The sequence below is a fragment of the Numenius arquata genome, chromosome 1 (assembly GCF_964106895.1).
Source record: "Numenius arquata chromosome 1, bNumArq3.hap1.1, whole genome shotgun sequence".
NCBI classification, from domain to species: Eukaryota; Metazoa; Chordata; class Aves; order Charadriiformes; family Scolopacidae; genus Numenius; species Numenius arquata.
In genome coordinates this window covers 129759473-129778690 of record NC_133576.1, presented here as the reverse complement: position 1 = coordinate 129778690, position 19218 = coordinate 129759473, and the positions used below count along the sequence as shown (strand labels likewise).

General features: G+C 40.7%; 1 protein-coding gene and 1 non-coding gene across 2 annotated transcripts in view; both read left to right on the top strand.

The window, feature by feature from the left end:
• Nucleotides 1-18979, top strand: part of CEP295 (centrosomal protein 295) — a 70470-nt gene extending 51491 nt beyond the window's left edge. The window contains exons 19-30 of the mRNA XM_074150197.1: nucleotides 3802-3908; nucleotides 5422-5560; nucleotides 6761-6994; nucleotides 8949-9103; nucleotides 9355-9517; nucleotides 11224-11864; nucleotides 12643-12807; nucleotides 13951-14068; nucleotides 14879-15082; nucleotides 16109-16217; nucleotides 17940-18039; nucleotides 18642-18979. Of these exons, the coding sequence (XP_074006298.1) occupies nucleotides 3802-3908; nucleotides 5422-5560; nucleotides 6761-6994; nucleotides 8949-9103; nucleotides 9355-9517; nucleotides 11224-11864; nucleotides 12643-12807; nucleotides 13951-14068; nucleotides 14879-15082; nucleotides 16109-16217; nucleotides 17940-18039; nucleotides 18642-18689 (2183 nt within the window). The 3' untranslated portion in view covers nucleotides 18690-18979. The remainder of the gene's footprint in view (nucleotides 1-3801; nucleotides 3909-5421; nucleotides 5561-6760; nucleotides 6995-8948; nucleotides 9104-9354; nucleotides 9518-11223; nucleotides 11865-12642; nucleotides 12808-13950; nucleotides 14069-14878; nucleotides 15083-16108; nucleotides 16218-17939; nucleotides 18040-18641) is intronic.
• LOC141473639 (small nucleolar RNA U2-19) lies at nucleotides 5085-5168 on the top strand. Its single transcript, XR_012463590.1, has one exon. It is a non-coding gene; the product is annotated as a small nucleolar RNA U2-19 (small nucleolar RNA).
• Nucleotides 18980-19218: the final 239 nt, after the last annotated feature.

Sequence of the window (19218 nt, the reverse complement as noted above, 5' to 3'; positions counted from 1 at the left end):
TTGTAATTTAAAGGCTGTGAAGCCCTCTATGGTACTTTTGGTAACTGGAGCGGTATCTTCAGCAAAAGGAAATCTGCAGTCCGTGTTTAATAGAAAGTTTCTGAAGGAGAAATTTAAGGTGGATTTTAAGCTGTTACTTATAAGAGTAGCTTTGGTTATTTTATATTTCTGGGATTTTTATATATATATATATATATATATATATATTTTTTATTTTTTTTTGTCACTTGAGTCTAACCAGAACATGTTTGCAATTTTCCCATGTTTTCAAGACATAATTGTATCTCTAAAGGTGATAACAAATGAGTGCTTTGTATATTTGATCTTTGACCTTATTCTTTGAAGTTATGTTCTTGGTGGTTTCTGCCTTCACTCAAATAATGTGAAGCTTTACACTTATGAGTTGTACTGCTTTCATGATTACGGAACCACTAGATGTGCACAAATCCTATTAATCACTGCTCATGTGCTTTTTCAAAATAAACCATTAAAGATAAAAATGTAGAAGTTACACAGGTTCTTAAAAAGATAAACTTGGTAAATCTGCTTGGATGCTTTATCAACAAAGGTGAGTTTCCTTTGATACATCACTTGTTCCTGGGTAACAGGCAATTTTTAATTTCTACAATTAGCTGAGAGGACAGGTAGCTGTTCAAGTGATGTGGCAGTAAGTGCCACCAGTGAGGCTCAGATCTGGATTGCTCTCTCTTACCATGTACTGATGTATGACAGGATGAGTTTGGAATTTTGAACACTTGATACTTCTTCCCAATCCAATTTGGTTAAAGTGGGGTAATAAAATGCAAAGTGTTAATACGGAATTGCAGAGTAACCCTACAGATGAGACAGGCAGTTTGATGGCATAAACCTAATTTCCTTAAGAAGTCAGCCTTAAAATAGGAACTAAATTTGATACATGCATCTCTTTCACAGTTCTCCTTCATTAGATATCAGCGGGCTTTTCTCTCTTTATCCATCTTCAGTGGTCCCCTTGAGCAGTGTTCCAGATGTGATTGTCTTTCTGTATTGCTCCCCTATACAAGGATGTTATTTCAAGCATGTATGGTTTTTGTGTGATCCAACTAACCTAAGATTGCAATTTATTTTTAGTAATCCCGAATATTTTTTTCATAATTCATTATTGTGACAGATTGTCTTATCTGTCACCAACTAGCAAACTATGGAGTATGCCTTTTTTTTTCTACTTTGTTGGATTTGGACTAATCCCTGTTTTTGTGTTGTCTTTACTGAGTGGTTTATTGTTCAGTCTTCTGTCTTTCAAATTGCACCCTAAAGTAATTGCTGCTATTTTACTGAAATTTCTGTTGAGGAAAAAAAAAAAAAAACACATTCTGGATATACAGACTCAATTTTTAAATACAAATTCTTTGTGACAGTGTGGTGGCCGGGAGCTTAAAACATGACAGACCCATGTCAATGTCAGGAAGTTGTGAGGAACGAGAATCTTGCACTATTATTGAAGGGGGGAGAGAGAAGAGTACAAAAACCCGCCTTTATGAGTCACCAAATACCGGGTTTTTTTTAAGGATACTAATGTACTAAAGTAATGAGATATGAGCATGTTGCATTTTTGATTAAATAATTTGGTTTATAGCATGAAATTGCTGCTGTTCATCCCTTGTATTAATATCACAAGAACAATGCAGGTTATTACAGTATAGTAATGAAACATTTGTAGCGTAACTCTCCATAGAATTTATATACAAGGGAGTATTAAATGCTTGAATCTCATCTCATATGTGATGCATGGAAACAAACCTCACAACTCGAATAGAGTTATAAAGCAGGTATGTTTATTGCGGTGCCGGGTGCAAGGGGGATTTCTCCTCCTAACTTGCACACCCTTATGCTGAACCCGTAGTTATTTATAATAGAAATCATACATACGTAAACTATGGGATGGACTAATACAATTAGTTCTAAGAATAGGTGGTACTATGTTAATTATTTCCGGGGCCTCATAATAATAAGTCTCCTCCAGGCACATGTGTATTTTCTTCTGGTGGTCTTCTTTGGGGAGGTCTTCAGGGAGGAAGTCAGGAAGTCTCACAGTCCCTGAATCTGTTCCCACCGATTGTTTTGCTGACAGGGGCCATAAAGCTTCTTGCTATCTTCCTGTAATCGATCAGGATGTTCCTGTTTGCCTACGGAGTGTTCTTTCAAGGCTGGGGCCCATGTCCGCTAATTGAGCAATTCCTTTGTTTCTTTCCTCCCTTCCAAGGTTGAGATATACGTCCCTGGCATGATTAATCCTTCTATTTTCGTTTCAATGTATCCTAAATTACTACTTGTCACTCTGACGTCCTTTAGAAAATACAATCATTTCTTTCAGAAAAATATATAATCTTGATGTAGAGGTTTTGGGAAATGGAGAGTTCTTTGGTAGCTTGTTCCAGCATTAATTTTTTATCCAATTATAAAGTAAATAGTCTATTTGAATCTTACAGCCATTTGTAGCCACTGCTTCTTGCTACGACTTTCTTTTGAGTTCAGAAGTTTTTTATGCTGCGCTTTTTTCCTCCTATGGAGATACTTAAATACCGAGAGATGATATGATTGCAGTTTTCATGCTCGGCGAAGGAATTTTCTTCCAGGCCTTGCTCATTTTTAGGATCCTCTGGCTCCTGTATTCTGCTCCAAAGAAGATGATCACACATGTGCAGTGTATCCAGACTCAGCCACGCCACTGCCTCATCCAACCAAGGAGACAGGAAACATAGATTATTTATTTTTTTTCCCTACCTGAAATAAGTTTCAAAATACTTCATATTGATTGAGATGCATAATTATCACATCATGTAGATAGATACTTCACTGGTGTTGCCTCACAGAGGAATCCCCCTTTTTTTTTGTGTAGTTGGAAGAACGGAATAACTGGACTCCACCTTCCCGTAAAAAATCGAGTTTCAGTTTGTACAAGGTACAAACCAGTGTTAGGATTCACAAAATGTTATGACTTTTACCTAAGTATAGACCTTACAAATGCTGGGGATTTGAAACGTCTCTGTCACCAGCAGCCCTGGTAGGATTGAGAGAAAACATACCGGCTTAATTTCTACTGTTTAATTTCAGTTTGATATTTAGCACTTCTTACTTGAAAATTGTTACTGGAAATAAGAATATTTATTTTAGAGTTGTTTGTTGGCAATTAATTTACAGTCTTAGAAGAACTGTCAAACTTTGAAGGTCCTTGTCAGCACTGAATACAGAAAGTGCATTTTTCTGGTGCTGCTATGGTACTTCTTTTACACAGCTACTGATCTTACATATTTTTATGTGTAAGGGCATTTTGGAGAAGGTGATTCTGTTCAATGGTAGTAGTCATGCTATAATTAAGTAATTCTGTGTTTCTGGTTTCTCTGATCTACTTAGAATGTCTGCTTTTCTTTGTAATCATTGTAATGGTAGAGGGCAAAAGATTTCCCCCCACCCCAGTGAAACGATTGTAGTAACACCAGCAAAGCCATGTTTCATTCTGCAAAACCAGAGTATGAATTTGTAGCTCTTCCTGTGTGCTCTGCAGAGAGCAGTCGTGCTAGTTAGAAGTTTTAGGAAGGCTGGTCGAGGAGAACCGCTGATTGCCAATTAAACTGGTGGTACACTGGAGCAGAAAGTCTGTTGTGGTGAGAAGAAAGCGGTAAGGATGGACAAAATCAGTGCCCTAATAGTTGAAGACAGCGGCAGCGGAGTATTACTGCCATCTGGTGTTCAAAAAATATTGCTAACAGAACTCAAAAATTGCTTTCTGTTCCTTAGTGCTTCTGTTACATTTATGTTTAGCACAGTCCCAGGATTCTCAAGTGGCTCAAGATTCACCGGTTCTTGCTGCTGAAGTTGGAGAGGGAGTTACAACACGTTCTGGACCGTCATTCAGACTTGATAATACGGTTAGTCATATCAAAATAGCTATGTAACATAACTTAATCTTTATTTTGTGATGAATTCTTTCTCTCTCGTATTGGGGGGGCTAAGACTGGGTGCAGTGTTCTAGATGCAGCAGTATAACAAGCACCAAGTAAAGAGAGCTAGTCGCTGGGGTGGACCTACTGGCTGTATTCCTCTTCATACAGCACAGGACTCTGCTGTCCCTCTTTGCTGCCCGGGCACACCTTGTGCTGATGCTCAGCTCACTCTCTGCTGAGACTCTTGTGTCCTTTGTCACAGGGCTGCTCCCCAGTGATGCATGGGGTTCTTCTTTCCTGGGTGCTGGACTTTGCGTTTGTTCTTGCTGAGTTTCATAACAGTCCTGTAGGGCCAACCTCATGGGGTCCTTCTAGATGTCAGCCCTGCCGTTTAGTGTATCGCATGGTCCTCCCAACTTTGTGTTATCTGCAGACTTGATAAAAGCATGATTTTTGCCTCCCCTGGGTCATTGTCAAAGGTGTTATAGAGGACAGGTCCTAGGAAGGAGCCCCATGACACTCCACTTGTTCCCCACCTAATCACTGTCCTCTGAGCCTGATTATCCAGCGGGTTTTTTTTACCCATCTTGTTATCCATCCATCCATCCAGGTTTTGACATGCAAACTGGGATATAAGAATACTGTGAGAGATGGTGTCAAAAGCCTTGCCAAAATCAACACCAATGATATCTCCTGCTTTTCCCCAAATGTCCTATCATTTTGTCAGGCGATTAAAAACATTATTTAAAAAAATCCTGTATATAACATGTATATAACATTGCTTTCAAATGCACATGTTTTATATGTATATGTTAAATATATTTATATAAGGTAGTATATAATGAAAAACGTAGGGAAGGGGTTTCTTGGATTTTCTTAGTGCTCATTTTAACTCAGAGTTTGGGAAGAAATGTTTACATCTAATTCTTCAAAATTTGGAAGTACAAGAATCCTCATTGTTTCCTGACTTTGTAGAGCTTACCTCAAATTAAGAAGATATTTTAGAATATTTTGTATATTTTTAGTTTAATTTAATGGAATTACATTTTTAAGTCGGTCTCCTGTCTGCAAAAGGCTGAATATTGCAAGTACTTGTAAAATTCCTGAGTTTTTCGTGTATTGCATATATGTCCCTCTGAGATCTACAATTCTACTGGAGTAGGTCTGTGATGAGAAATAGCCAAATCTGACCACCAGAAGATAATTTTATCTTCCAGGTGTCATGATTTGTATGCAGTTCTGAGAGGCTTTATAATTTTGTGTGTGTGTGTGTGTTTGCACGTGTGTGTGTGTTGAGGGGAGGGGGCTGTTGGGGAGTGATGTGTCTGGGACATTGGGTGTGAATGTTTTGTACTGAGCAATGATGAGTCTGTATTTGCCTGACTGCGCGGAGCATGAAGGCTTCTACACTTGAACTGAGCTCAGAATTAGAAGTGTGGTTTTAAAGCTTCCGTTATGGCCATCGGAATACATGGTAATAGGTGTGATTTCATCCTAGGAAGTACTTTCTAAAGTCGTATCCACGAACGTAGGTTCAGAGGCTTTCGTTCAAAGAACACCCTGTGACATATCTTCAACAATTTCCACTGGAAGCTTTTTGACCAGTGAAACGTTGGATGCAAGCCCTGCGGACACTGGTAAGTGTTGGGTTTTGTTGATGTTCTTGCAAAAGAAAAATTGTGTCTTCTCTTTATTTTATAGCAGAATGGGTCTAACTCACTGGGCATCTGGGCATGAGGTCTTCTGAAGTAGGCTAATGTGGAACTTCACTTAAGAATGATTCATATGTCTTACAAAGTTGAGTATAACTAGAAGGTTTCATTATGTGTTCATGATTTTTTAACTTTTATAATAATTTAACCTTACAATGGGTCTACTTTTGGCAAAGGATATTTTATTAAGCAACTGTCACACCAGCAGATTTCAAGTGGCAAATTTTTTTAAAAAACTGATGCCCAAATGATAGAGCGATTAAAGTTTTCTAATCAATCATGGGTTTTTACAGAGCCATGATTGTTGTCTTGCTGTTAAGAGAATTGTTCCAATATCTGCTTGTCAACGTAGCAATTCTTAATAACTTATTTGTGAAAATGTTGTTTGAATGCCATGTTGACTTTTAATAGTTTCCTGGGAAATATGTGTTCATATCCTTTTTTGCCTGCAGTCTGCCTCTTGTTCCTGTTAGCTTTTCATAAAATGAAAAATAATTCATTTATTATATACATATATTTTCTCCTCTGTATATTGACATTATCACTTGTGAATATGGAAAGTGAGTTTGAAAGTTATTGCATAGTGACCTATGGATTTATTTAAGTCTTAATATTGTGTTAATCTGGCACATCTGATCTCATAAACAACGTGTATATGAGTTATTCCATGGTTCCAAAGCAATTTTTGAAAACTACAGTTTTTGCAGCCTTGAGGTATCAGTGGCTCATTTTAACCCTAATGTTCTAAACTGGTAAGTGTTATTTTGACTAATAAACTTCATAACTCATGTGACAAATCTGGGATTTATTGACATCAGAAAGCTGTAGCAAATCCTAAGATCATTTGTTTGTAGCTTTTCTTTTCTGCTTTTTTTTTTTTCAGTGTTTCTTAAGTCTACATAGTCTATAAGTGCTAAGCTGTACTGACCACTACCTAATTAGATATTATCAACTTGAATTTGTGGTAAGGTTTGCAGGAGTGTTGACAGGAGACAATTAAAGAAACAACCCCCCCAAGCTCTATACAAATATTTCAGGATATTAAGCAGTGTCTTTTCAGATGACTTATGACTTCATATAAGTGGTTTATATGCAAAACTGTGAACATCCAGCTTCCCGTTTCAGGATTGTCTTCTGATAGTACAGAAGATCGAATTTTGAGAGAAACAGCAAGTTGCCCTTGGAAATCCTCGCTGCCTCTTACCTTGAAGCAGAGGCAAGAGAATTTGTCTGGAGCTTCTGAAACTCAGTGGCCTAAAGGAGAGAGGTACCTTTATAAAGGAAGTCAGATACAGCGGATCCTGAGGAAATGTTCTGGAGACTTGAACTCTTACTTGGAGGACAATACACATTTCCAAGGTATTTGCCACGTTAAAGCATTTTTGTGCTGCACTCTCCTCATACGGAATGAGGAGGAGTTTACTCAGTGTTATGTTTTAGTCTGTATTATTTATATTCAGCCTACATTTTAAAGGCACTCAGGACTGTACATGCGAGAGCTTTGATGGTTTGATGTTCTTCATGTAGTGCAAAAAAAAAAAATAATTGTCTGATCAGATATAGAATGGTTCAGGTTGGAAGGGACCTTAAAGATCATCAAGTTCCAACCTCCCTGGCCATGGGCAGGGACACCTCCCACTAAACAAGGTTGCTCAGAGCCCCATCCAGCCTGGCCTTGAACACTTCCAGGGATGGGGCATCCATAGCTTCCCTGGGCAACCTGTTCCAGTGCCTCACCACCCTCAGAGTAAAGAATTTCTTTCTGGTATCTAATCTAAATCTCCCCTCTTCCAGTTTAAAACCATTACCCCTTGTCCTGTCACTATACTTCCTGATAAAGAGTTCCTCCTCATCTCTCCTGTAGGCTCTCTTCAGGTACTGGAAGGCCATTATAAGGTCTCCTCGGAGACTTCTCTTCTCCAGGCTGAACAACCCCAACTCTCTCAGCTTGTCTTCATAGCAGAGGTGCTCCAGCCCTCTCTGATCATTTTCATGGCCCTCTGCTGGACCCGTTCCAACAGGTCCATGGTCCTTCCTGTGTTGAGGACTCCAAAGCTGGACACAGTACTCCAGGGTGGGGTCTCACATGAGCAGAGCAGAGGGGTAGAATCACCTCCTGCGACCTCCTGGCCACACTGCTTTTGGTGCAGCCCAGGATGCAGTTGGCTTTCTGGGCTGCCAGCGTGCACTGCCAGCTCATGTCAAGCTTCTAATCCACAAGAACGAGAAGCTGTCTGCCTGATCATAGTCTAGTTCTGCACAGCTCCGTGCTACCATGGCTAGGGTACTGTGTTTGTTATCTGTGCCAATTTTATCACTTGTTTACGCACAGCTTTCCCTTCAGGAAGGTAGAGACAATAATATATAATACTTCATTACTCGCGTAGGGTCACATAGCTGGTGAAACGCTGATTAACAGGCTGGTGGGAGTTCTGTGCTCTCTAGAAAAATGTAACGATTCATGAAAATAAGAACATCTTTATTAGCTGTCGTGAAGATAGTGCCAGTATTTTAATTTGAACCACTTCCTCCTGGAATGTTTGAAAAGCTAGAATCATGGAATTATAGATGAATCTAGACCAGGAAGGACTTCTAGTTACGTGGTCGAAATTCTCCTTACTGCTCACAGCAGAACCAGCTTAGACCAGGTTGCTCCAGGCCTTGTCCAGACAGGTTCTGAGTATCTCCAAGGTCAGAGATTCCACACTCCCCTGAGCAACATTTTAACATTGTATCCAACGAGAATTTCCTGCGTTCCCTCTTGTGTCGGTTCTCTTTTTCTTTCACTGAGCATGTTCAAGAACACTGACTGCATCTTCTCTGTGCTCTCAGGATGTAGAAGACAGCAGAGATTTTGTGCCTCTTCCCCCACACCCCCAAGCCTTTTCTTAAGATTGAACAAACTCAGTTTTTTAGCTTCTCTTTGAACATCATGTGCTTCCTTTGATCACCCTTGTGGTTCTTCACTGGACTTGCTCCACTGTGTGTTTTGTACTGGGAAGCCCACACTGCTTCTGATGCAGTCCCACAAGTGCTGAACAGAGACCTTATGGATGTCATCTTTTCATTCAAAAAAAATAATATTGCATGAGTGTAGCACTTCCTTGCTGCTTTTTGTACCTGCATTGTATCAGAACAGCACAATTAGGTGCTGTAAAGATTTAATTTATTTCTTTTTAAAAGCTAGTATTTGTATACTTGCAGATTTCTATACGCTGTATTTACTGCATATAGAAGGAGGGTGTGAGATATCCATTGGGGTTTTCTTTTAGGGGGGGGTGTGTTTGTTTTTAAATAACCTCTTTTCTTACAGCTCCAGCAGCTGAACCTGATTTTCCTGAAACAGACATAGATTTTCCAAACTTCCATCACCAGCTCTTTCAGCCTTTGGAACCGAGTCTTGACCATGATACTTCATCATCCTCTTCTCAATACAGAACTTCACAAGGCAGTAGAGAATTTAGCAAGGTACTACAGAAAAATTCTGATGGAGGAAGTACTTTGGCTTAAGGTTTCTGAAGGTTTAAATGTATAAGCTCTATTTGTTTTCTGTTTAGAAGAGACACAATAATAATCCTTGATATACTTAGAACTGGAAGTGTTTTTGCTGGTTGTAGCAGCAATGTGATCCAAAAATCAAATAGTACCTTTAGCTTTTTACTCTTCATATTTCTGAGAAAATGAATCTTAAATAAGATTATTTCTTTTTCTACCACTAGACTTCAAAATTTTCAACAAAAAGTCAAGATGTGTCCATGTTTCTAGAAGTGGGAAACTCCAGTTTGAATATACAAGGAAGAAATCTGCCTTCTAGTCTTGAAAGAAACGGGGCAAACAACCTTGCAGCAGCAGAAGAGTCTGTTAATGAAAACGTTACTCTGGGTATGTACAACGCAGTCAGATCGATGCTTTCAAAATCGATCCATTGCCAGTCTGAATACCAGCCCTTGCGCTGGGTTTGCTGCGCAGAAACTGGGCAGGAACTCTTCACTGCTCTGTCAGCTCTGCTTTGAAATGTCTTAATTCTGCTGCTGCTGCTCCTCTCTCACATGCTCTTCTTCACTACCTTTAATGGTAATTTCGTTTTGTGAAGGTCTTTGTTTTCTCAGCGATTATAACCTTAATACAAAAGCAGACTTGCATATTCAAGTCACTGGAATGGATATTGTTTTACTCGTTAGTTGTGCAGTAATTATGACGTTAGTGAAGAAATATGAACTCTGGCCGAGACTGTCAGTTTAATGACTTTTCCAAATATTTTTTCGTGCAAATCCATCATTTTGTAAGTTTGAGGAAATTAAGCAAGTTCCATAAGTTGATTAAAACTTTTTGTGGTGTATGTGTTAGAATCTCTCTACTTATTTATTTTTTTAATACAATGTATCCTTCAAGAAACCATTGAATTTTCCTCTCCCTCTGTGAAGTCACACCGACAGTCATTATGCACTGCACGCTGTGAGATTTGGACTGATTATGGAATTGCTTTATCTGCCTACAAAATGAAAGGGGAGGGAAGAGAGAGGAAGGAATAAACTTTTAAATTACAATGTAGTGATTAATTTAGTAGAATAAAAGTTTATGCTTCTATAGCGGCATTAAGTTAACTGCAGCTCATAGCAGGAGAAGTATTTTTTAATGTTTTGCAGTTGAATTCAAATTAACTTGATATTTCATGTATTCTAAAGGAAAGGACCAATCTGAAATTCCAAATGCAACTAGTAGTAATCTAAATATTCCGGAAGCTCTTATTTACCAGGAACCAGGTGTTGCAGCATTTTAAGGTGCTCCAACAGAAAGCTGAACAGCAACAGAAATTCAGCTCAAGATTTTGAGTAATATTTGTATTTATAATGTAAATGTTCCTAGTCAATTATCTTTCTTATTTGCATATTTATACATACAATTTTTGGAAACACATTTAAAGCTGCAAGTGACTATTCTGTATATAATTTATTTCTCTTTCTCTACAGCGTATGCTGTGTAGTGCAGTACTGCTGAAATGCCTCCCCACTAATTAAAATATTGACACCTGAGCTTTCTCTTTTCCAAGCCTCTTGGAAAAAATAAAAAAAAATGTTGATTTGTATGCGTGGATCTGAAGGGAAAGGTAATTTAGGGTGCAATCTTGTAACTTGTAGGAAGAGCAACCATTGTTCTAATTTGGATGTTTTCTTCTACTTTGAAGAGTTTCTGCCCAAGTAATTCTGGCTTGGATTGTTTTCTTCCTGTTCTAGAGGCTTTGTTGGCTGCCTAAAAGGGACTCAAAGAACTTCCATTTACAGAGTATGAATTGTAAAATCCATTGACTTTCCATGTAGTTATGTCAGCACCATCACGGACTCTGTTCCTAAACACGTTCTAAAAGAAGCAACACAAAGTGTTGTTTCTTGAAGTTGTTTTCAGTGCAGTGAAGGAATCATTTTATGTAATGTTTGAAGAAACTTAAGTGGACATTTTTTAAACAATGTTTCTTCCTATTTACTAGACTACTTATTATACGTTACTGAAAACTCTCATTATGGAGGGACTTAAAGTTGAAATTCTGTTGTGTTAACTAGAATTTTGACTCTTGATAATTTTTGAAACAGGATCTGAAGAATCTTTTCACCCACTGCAATTAGAGTCTACTCTGAGTGATCACTGTCAGAATGCTGATCAGCCAGAGAACCTCAGTGCTGTGTTACAGAGATCTTTTGAAGAAACGCCTGGAATTAAAAAATGGAGCAATGAGAACTGCATTTCATCTGCCAGAGAATATGAAGACCTGGCAAGAAATCTGGAATGTATTAATCTCCAGTGTTCAATGGGAGATCTGAGAAGCAGAAGTCTGAATCCACTGGAAGAGCAAAAAGCATTTTATCCACTAAATACCAGACCAGTTACAGTGGATGAACCTTTCTCTCCACACTTACTAAAAGAGGCACTATCCTCTGAAAAATCACCTGTGGAGGCATTTGATAAGAAGCATATGAAGCTTCCTGAAAAAACAGTTCACGTACATGAAGCAGATAAAGCTGTGGAGCTGGATTCTCAGTGCAATACAAATATAAAGGAGCCAGGCCAAGGCTTTCCAGAAGTACAGAAACCTTCCAGGGTTCCCAGAGAAACCATCTTGGAAGACTCAGACATCCATTTACAGGCTGTTGTACAACAGAACGATTCTTCCCTGGAAAGACGTGAAAAACACTCTGATTCTGTGCCCAGCAGCTCATTTCATATCCCGGTCTGGGTGAGTACAACAGATTTCCAAAAGCAGTGATTTGGGCAGGCTTTTCGTTTGGGGTTTCTGTTGTCGCACCGAGTTATTTTAGATCTTTAATATCTGAAAGCTTGGCAAGTGTTGATTTTACAGTTCTAGTTTGACTTGCATGTTTCCTGGACTTCTGCCTTGCTACTACTTTCAGATCATAGCACTGAAATAACTGTCAGTAGCTAAAACGAGCTGGAGTTCCCGTGGTGGTTGGAGGAGCTATAGCGTCTCCCTCTCTCAGCACCAGCTGGTGTAGCACCTGCCTCTGCGTTACAGGGCATGGCTACTGAACTGAGGAGCCTCTGGCCCTGGTTAGAAGCCTGAAGGAGGTAAATAATTTAACCAAAGCATAAGCAAACTTAAGGAAATAGCTTTGTTGTAGCTTCAACAAAAAAAGTTTGTCCTGGAACTGAGTAGTTTAAACTTGAGGTGAGTGGAGCAGAGGTGGAGATTTTGTTGTTGCTCGGTTGCTTTGGGTTATTTGTTGTTTTCTTAAAACACTGCTATATAAAAGACTTTGCATTGAATTTAGGTTCCAGGGTTTGCAGACATCAAATCCTCAGGCAAAGCGGTCTCTCTGTATTTCATTTATTGCTTGGGGGCAGATTTTCTTTCTTGTACGTGTTGAATGAGCCTCCTCTTTCTGACAGGATAACAGCTCTTCCTAGTGCTGGAAATAGTGATTTTTTTTTTATTTTTATTTTTTTTTTAAATTTTGCCTGTTTTGCACTGATGTCTTGTATAATTTATTTTGTAGGAGACTGAGTCAGGCTGTGGTATTATGGAAGAACCTGAGCTCACTCTGATAAGCTCAAATGACATCAGTATTGCAGAGTCAGACACTGAACATCCGAACCGAGAGAAAATGGAGGATGATAAAATCAATAACCCAGCGTGTGTGGATCAGTCAGAGTTAAATGTGGTGGGTCTTTATTATCTAATCCTGATTTTAACTTAGTCTTAATCATAATAAGGAGAGGCCCCACTGTAGCAGTTAATCCCCTGTTGCAAAATGAGAGAATGTTAGGGTTATCCGAGCTTAGTAACTGCTTGGATCATCTTGGTTTGATGTTATGTTTTCTGGCAGATCTAATGGATCTTAAATTTGTGCTATTCCTTAAAATCAGTACCTTGTCATATCAGTGTAGATAGAGTTTGGGAAGACTTGCTGAGAAACAGAACCATCTTGCTGGTTTTACAAGACTAAGTTGTATCCCATTAATTGAAGACTTGAACGAGAGGAGAAGGTGGGACAAAACAGAAGCTACAAACTAAACAGGAAAAAAGGAAGAATCCCCCATCTGATGGATGGAGCTCCAGGCCCACGCAGCCCTTTGAGGTTTATGGGGAAAATATGATCGGCTCGTCCTACTGCCGTGCTTAATTTGCCTGTGGTGTGATTTTTGCTTTTTGCTTTTTGCTGTTTACTTATATACAGCAAAGGCCGCAAATTGTAGAGGGACTGGTTTGTCATGAAAGTGTGTTTTGGGTGCTGAAGCAATAACATAAAACCAAGTAATGTGTGTCTGTTAGATGAACAGATTAGATGATGAAATCATGTTTCAATAGCAGGAGGTAACTAGAGAAGATCCTAAAAGTGCCTAAGGATGGGTCTTTATACAGTAATTGAAATGTGGGTGAGGTGGAGGTCAGCAGCAGGAGGCTGTACTTCTGCAGCGGGTGTCACCTTCCTGCTGAGAACGGGGAAAAGAGCCAGAGCAGCGAGAGAGCAATGGGGGAGAACCAGAGAGAACAGAGGGAAAGAAAAACACGTTAGTTGTGATGAAATTATGCAGCCCTGCATTAAGAAGAAACAGTTGAAGTCTGGTGGGCAAAGGGTCTTTAATGGATTTTTTTTTTTAAGTTTTAAAGTGTTTTTTAGAAAGTAGCTTTTAATACTTATTACCAAGATCCATTTCTGATGTTTTTCTTCCATCTGCTATGAAGGCAAAAGAGTATCGTCTTTTATTTGCATAGGGTCTATGCTAGTGGGACAGTGTTACCACTGCCCTCAAATTTGTGGGATATTTTAAGCATTTCCAATCATCAATTCCTTTTGAAACAGGAGACAGAATTTTTATTGCTGGCTCCAGATGCAGATTATTCAGTGTGTGGGAGGCCTGATGGTTCTTCTGAAGCCCAGAGTCCTGATGATAGTCACGTTCCATCACATCAGACGGCAGGTAATTATGTGTAACCGCAATATGCTGCAGTTGAGATGGAGAAAGGTCTTTGTTTATAGTGTTAAAATCATTAATAAAATACACCTCTCCTTCAGAAAACATAGAGCTTCTCTTAGGGAAGTGCATCTTGCCCTTCAGGCATGGTTTGTAGTATGTTTGACCCAGGTTTAATGTGTGTCTTACTGACAAGGAAGTATTGGCTCGTCTCTTCCTATGCCAGGCTGTCTTTCATGGAAGTTGCTGATGTCTGCAGTACACTGCGGGTTCTTTGTGTTGTAACTACTTAATTTTGAAAAATTCTGTGGTTTGGTGTCACATAATTCGTGCACCTTCACTTGGTTCTTATTTCCTGTTAGTCCCCCAAGCTCCGTAGCCAAGGAATGTTGATTTTTTTTTTTTTTTTTTTTTCCTGTTCTGCTGATAGTGTGGAACAGCAGTACAATATGGAGATATCTTTTGTCCAAAACGAACAGAGTAAACGTGAAAGACAGGAATTGACAGAACTCAAACGTGGTAGGGACTTCTCAGGTCCTCGACGTGTTTCGAGGCATCAAGATGCTCTCAATGCAGTATTTATCACAGAGTTTGTCTTGGCAGACCTGCTCACCGTTATTAGATTCCATAGGTCGGAACAGCTGCTTGTTTTGCGGGATTTCTCCTCATTCCCAAAGTCATTCTCCTCCTGCGATTTACAGAAATAATCAAGCTCAGCATTTTGGGAGAAATCCATTGAAATGTGCGGCTCATTAGAGGCGATATTGCTCGTTGCTAAAAGTGAGACACGTTCAGGCTTCTCACTTTCTTCCACAGTGATGCTGCTGGAGTTTGTGGCTACGCCAGGAAGTTTGCAAGAATCCTTTTTAAAAAGAAAGAAGGACTTCATCCAGAAATCTCTGAAAAGAGTAGAAGAAATAAAAAGCAAAGAGAGAGAGAAAGAAAAGCCAGAAGCCAGGCAGTTTCAAAGAAGAACATCTGAGAAGTTGAGCAGGCAAAAGGGGTCTTTTTTTACCTCTGGTAGGTTTATCTGGGGAAAGACATAGCGTTAGGTACCCTTTTAGTTGCTGTTTTACATTGAAGAAGAGATTTCACATTTGTTGCTTATTTTTCTATTGCAGCTCGGGAAATTGTTTCATTTGTTTTCTCAGGGATGTGGGGAGGGTTTTTCCCGCTGGCTGGCTTTTCCTTTTTAGTGTTACAAAGGCCCTTATGGGTCCCTGTTGTATCTTGACAATCCGCCCACACGTTTGTAGTCGTGAGGGGTCTCTGCAAATAATAGTTGTTTATCAAACAACCACGTTAAGCAAACTGAACCGATGCCTCTCTAATGTCTGCTACTGGGGCGTTGGAAGTTGGCTGTCAAGAAGCAGGGCTGGCTGAAGTTCAGGCAGCAGCGTGAAGGTTTCTTTTCAACGTGAGACGTCACCACCATTGAGTCTGTTCTGCCCGTTTCTTTTTTTTGTAGGGTCATTTAAAAATCACAGAATCGCAGAATCTACTTGGTTGGAAGGGACCTTTGAGATCATCGAGTCCAACCAACAAAAAAACCCACAAAACCAAAAAACAACCAAACACCAAAACCAAAACAAACACCCACAATCACACCCCACCCCACCCACAAACAGACACAAACCAACAATCTCGGGCACTAGAGCATGCCCTGAAGTGCCATGTCTACATGTTTCTTAAATACCTCCAGGGATGGCGACTCCACCACCTCCCTGGGCAGGCTGTTCCAGTGCCTGACCACTCTCTCAGTAAAGAAATTCTTCCTAATATCTAATCTAAACCTCCCCTGCCGCAACTTCAGACCATTTCCTCTGGTCCTGTCATTATTCCCTTGGGAGAAGAGGCCAACACCCACCTCTCTACAACCTCCTTTCAGGTGGTTGTAGAGGGCAATGAGGTCCCCCCTCAGCCTCCTCTTCTCCAAACTAAACATGCCCAGTTCCCTCAGCCTCTCCTCATGTGACTTGTGCTTTTGAGGTGGCTGGACTAGTGGTTTAAGATACACTTGGCTTTTTTTTTTTGTTCTTTGTAAAGAAAAACAAGGTGCAGTTGCCAATCAGTTGAAGAAAGTGGGAGAAGTGAAGGTGTCTTCTGCAGAGGACAGGAAGTCTGGAGAAATGGAAATGCACCAACGTACTTCAAGGTATCGCATGAACACAAGTAGGAGAAGTCTGGATTTAAAAATACAGTAGGTTCGTCTGTGTTGCGTGAAGAGGCAAAGTAGTTCTGGCAGAAAATAAACCCCCTTGCGTTCTAACACTCCTCCCCGAGGTGGGAGGCTGGGGGCGGCTGGGTTTAAATTCTGAGTGATGCCCAATTCACCGCTATCTGCCCAGTCGCGTTTCATGTATTAAACTATGACGATTCCGGCTACACTACTAGCGGACGGCGCCTCTACTCTAGTCGTGCTCATGAACCAGCACAGCCTCTCTCAAGTGTTTGGTCGCGTTCAACGAGAAACCGAAACGGCTAGCTACTTAAGTACTGCAGTTTATTCAAGCAACAGATAGAAAGGTTCTTATGGTTTGCCGCTGATAAATACACTGTCCTGCAAAGCACGTGCAAGTAAAAATATTGTTAATGGTACAAAACGCGTGACAAAGTTAGAGACAATACAGCCTGGCGATAAATGTAGAAAAGTAACCCTCTAGAGAGATTTCCGAGTTCCCCGAGGAAGCACTCGGCACAGCCTAAGTCTTACCCACAGGCATCCCTATGGGGGGGAAGAAAGGCTCAGCCCCTCGACTGGTCCCGGGAGTCAAAGGCGGTCCATGATGGGGGTCCTGCTTGACTTGTTCAGGATGGTGCCTTCCCTAGCATCCCCCCTTTCTTTGGGCTATTTTTATACTGTTTTTTACCTTCAAGGTGGAATTTGAGTGACTCCAGTCATAAATGCCTTTGTTATGATTGGTGCAAAATTCTCTTGCCTTGCATATAAAGTTTACAAAAAATTCAGGGCGCAGACTCAAGAAGCGGTGGCACCTTGGAGGCGGGTAGCCTTCGGGCTGGAGGTGTGTTTTGGTATTATAATGACATTATAACAAGCAAAGTTTGCACAAAGGACAGCGTTTTGTCAAAATTTGACAGACTGTTGGCTCAGGGTAGCAAATACGCAGCTTATCGGTTCCGTAGGACCATCTTGTTCCCGTATCTGCTGTAGGATCACAGAACTTGGCCGTGGAATGTTCACTCCACTCCATCCTCCGTGTTGCTTCGCAAGCAATATTGTTCAGGGAATCGCAGATGGAGTGGGTTCCTCACATACCAGCTGCTGCCGTGTTATACCCTGGAAACGTTTCGATTTCATACTTTTCCTAAATGTGTGAACAATGCTATATTTCCAATATAATTTCATTTTAGGAATTATTCCACAGTCTGTGTCTTGTGAAAGCTACCGGTCAGTCTGTGGTTTCCAGTTGGACCCAGCGGCACTCAACAGGGAGCGGCTTGGAGGGAGAAGCCAAGTGTGTGTGACACAGGCACCTGCTGGGATGTTCCCGGCAGAGCTGCAGCGAGAAGCAGGGCTGGTGGCCGCCCCCTCGGCTCATCCTGCCACGGCGGCTCTGCCAGAGGGTGCAGGGAACGAGACCGAGTTCGAAGCAAAGTTCACAACTGCACTTGGGCACCATTAACCGTAATGTGCAGCAAATGCAGCTCCTGAATGGGGGTGTGTGTGTGCGGGGGTGTGTGTGTTAGATGCAGCCAAAGAGGAATTTGAAGTGATTGGAGATCAACGGAGAGCTGAGTCCAGATTTTCATTTCTTAATTTCTAGCAACTGAGACTGTATAAACCCTTAAGCTTTGCCACTTTCTTCCTGACAAGACACATTTGTGGTTTTTTTTTTTTTCCCTACTGTTTCAACAGACTTTATAATCAACTTGCAGAAGTAAAAAGCAGAAAGGAAGAAAAAACAAGGCAAGAAACTTATGCTAAAAACAGAGAAAAGGCTAAAGAGTTTCAGAAGGTGAGTCTGCTCTACAGCGTTGTCCTGCCTGCTTAGTTCTCCTGATTCGTTGAGCTTCTCATCAGACTAATTGAGACATAATTCTGTGATGTGAGTGCAGCTGAAAGAGAGACCATCGAACCAGTCTGGATTTTAAGTGATGCTGTTGCTAACTGGCCTATCCCTCTTAAGAACGTCCTTGCCAACACTAGGACTGAGCTGAAATTTTCTCTAAAAAGGGTCTCTGCCTCAGGCTGAATTTCCCTGGTGACTTGAGGTTGAGCAGAAATGCTGTTGGGGTCTCCGGCTGCTGGAAACTCTACTTGGCAGAAGACTGGCAGGGCTTTTATTAGTTTGAATGTGACTGAATTGCCATTATAAGACAGTTTGGGGGTATTTTGCAGAATTTGTGTCTAGCTGAGCACACCTGAGCTTAAGGTTACAGGAACCCTCTCTGGGTTTGCCTGTGGTGGCTCTAGAGTAGGGGCTTGAACAAGGGCACTCCAGTTGTTCGTTCTCCCCAGCCCCAGAGAAGTGGAAGGAAGAAAAGACTCCATAATCCTGGTGGGCTGGGCCAGGCCCCAATCCTGTTGCTGCAGTCTCATGGTTTGTTTTATTTGCAGAAAATGCTGGAAAAACTACGAGCCAAGAAGACTTGGAAAGTATCATGACTGGCTGAAGACTTGGAGCAATAAGGAACACTACTGTGCTGGTACAATCCAAGAGACCCCTGGAATAATGCAAATTAACTTCATCAAGTTAATTGTGGAACCATTAATAAAACATGAGTACTACGCAGCTTTGATTACCGAGATGGCTCCAGCAGCAGATTGACTGCTTGGCTTGGCTTGTCTCCGAGCAGACTGATATTGTGAAAAGCCTTTCTTGATGTGCCTTAATTTTTGTGATATACATGTATAAACCATTTTTAAATAAAGTTGGTTTTTTTTAAGATGACCTGAATCCTCAGGATGCAAGATGTTAATTTCTCCTACAAAGCTGAAATTTGCATCTGTTCTTTGCACTATGTGATTTAACTTAAGGTACATCTTTAAGCAGCTGAGGGCAGGACTGTCACTGCTTCTGACTGTAGCCGACTTGGAGCTCAGGAAACATGGATGGAAGAGCTGAGTCATTACATCATTAAGACAAATCCAAAGCTCAAGTTGAGCAGTGGTGTCAGCAGGTGGAATACCAGGG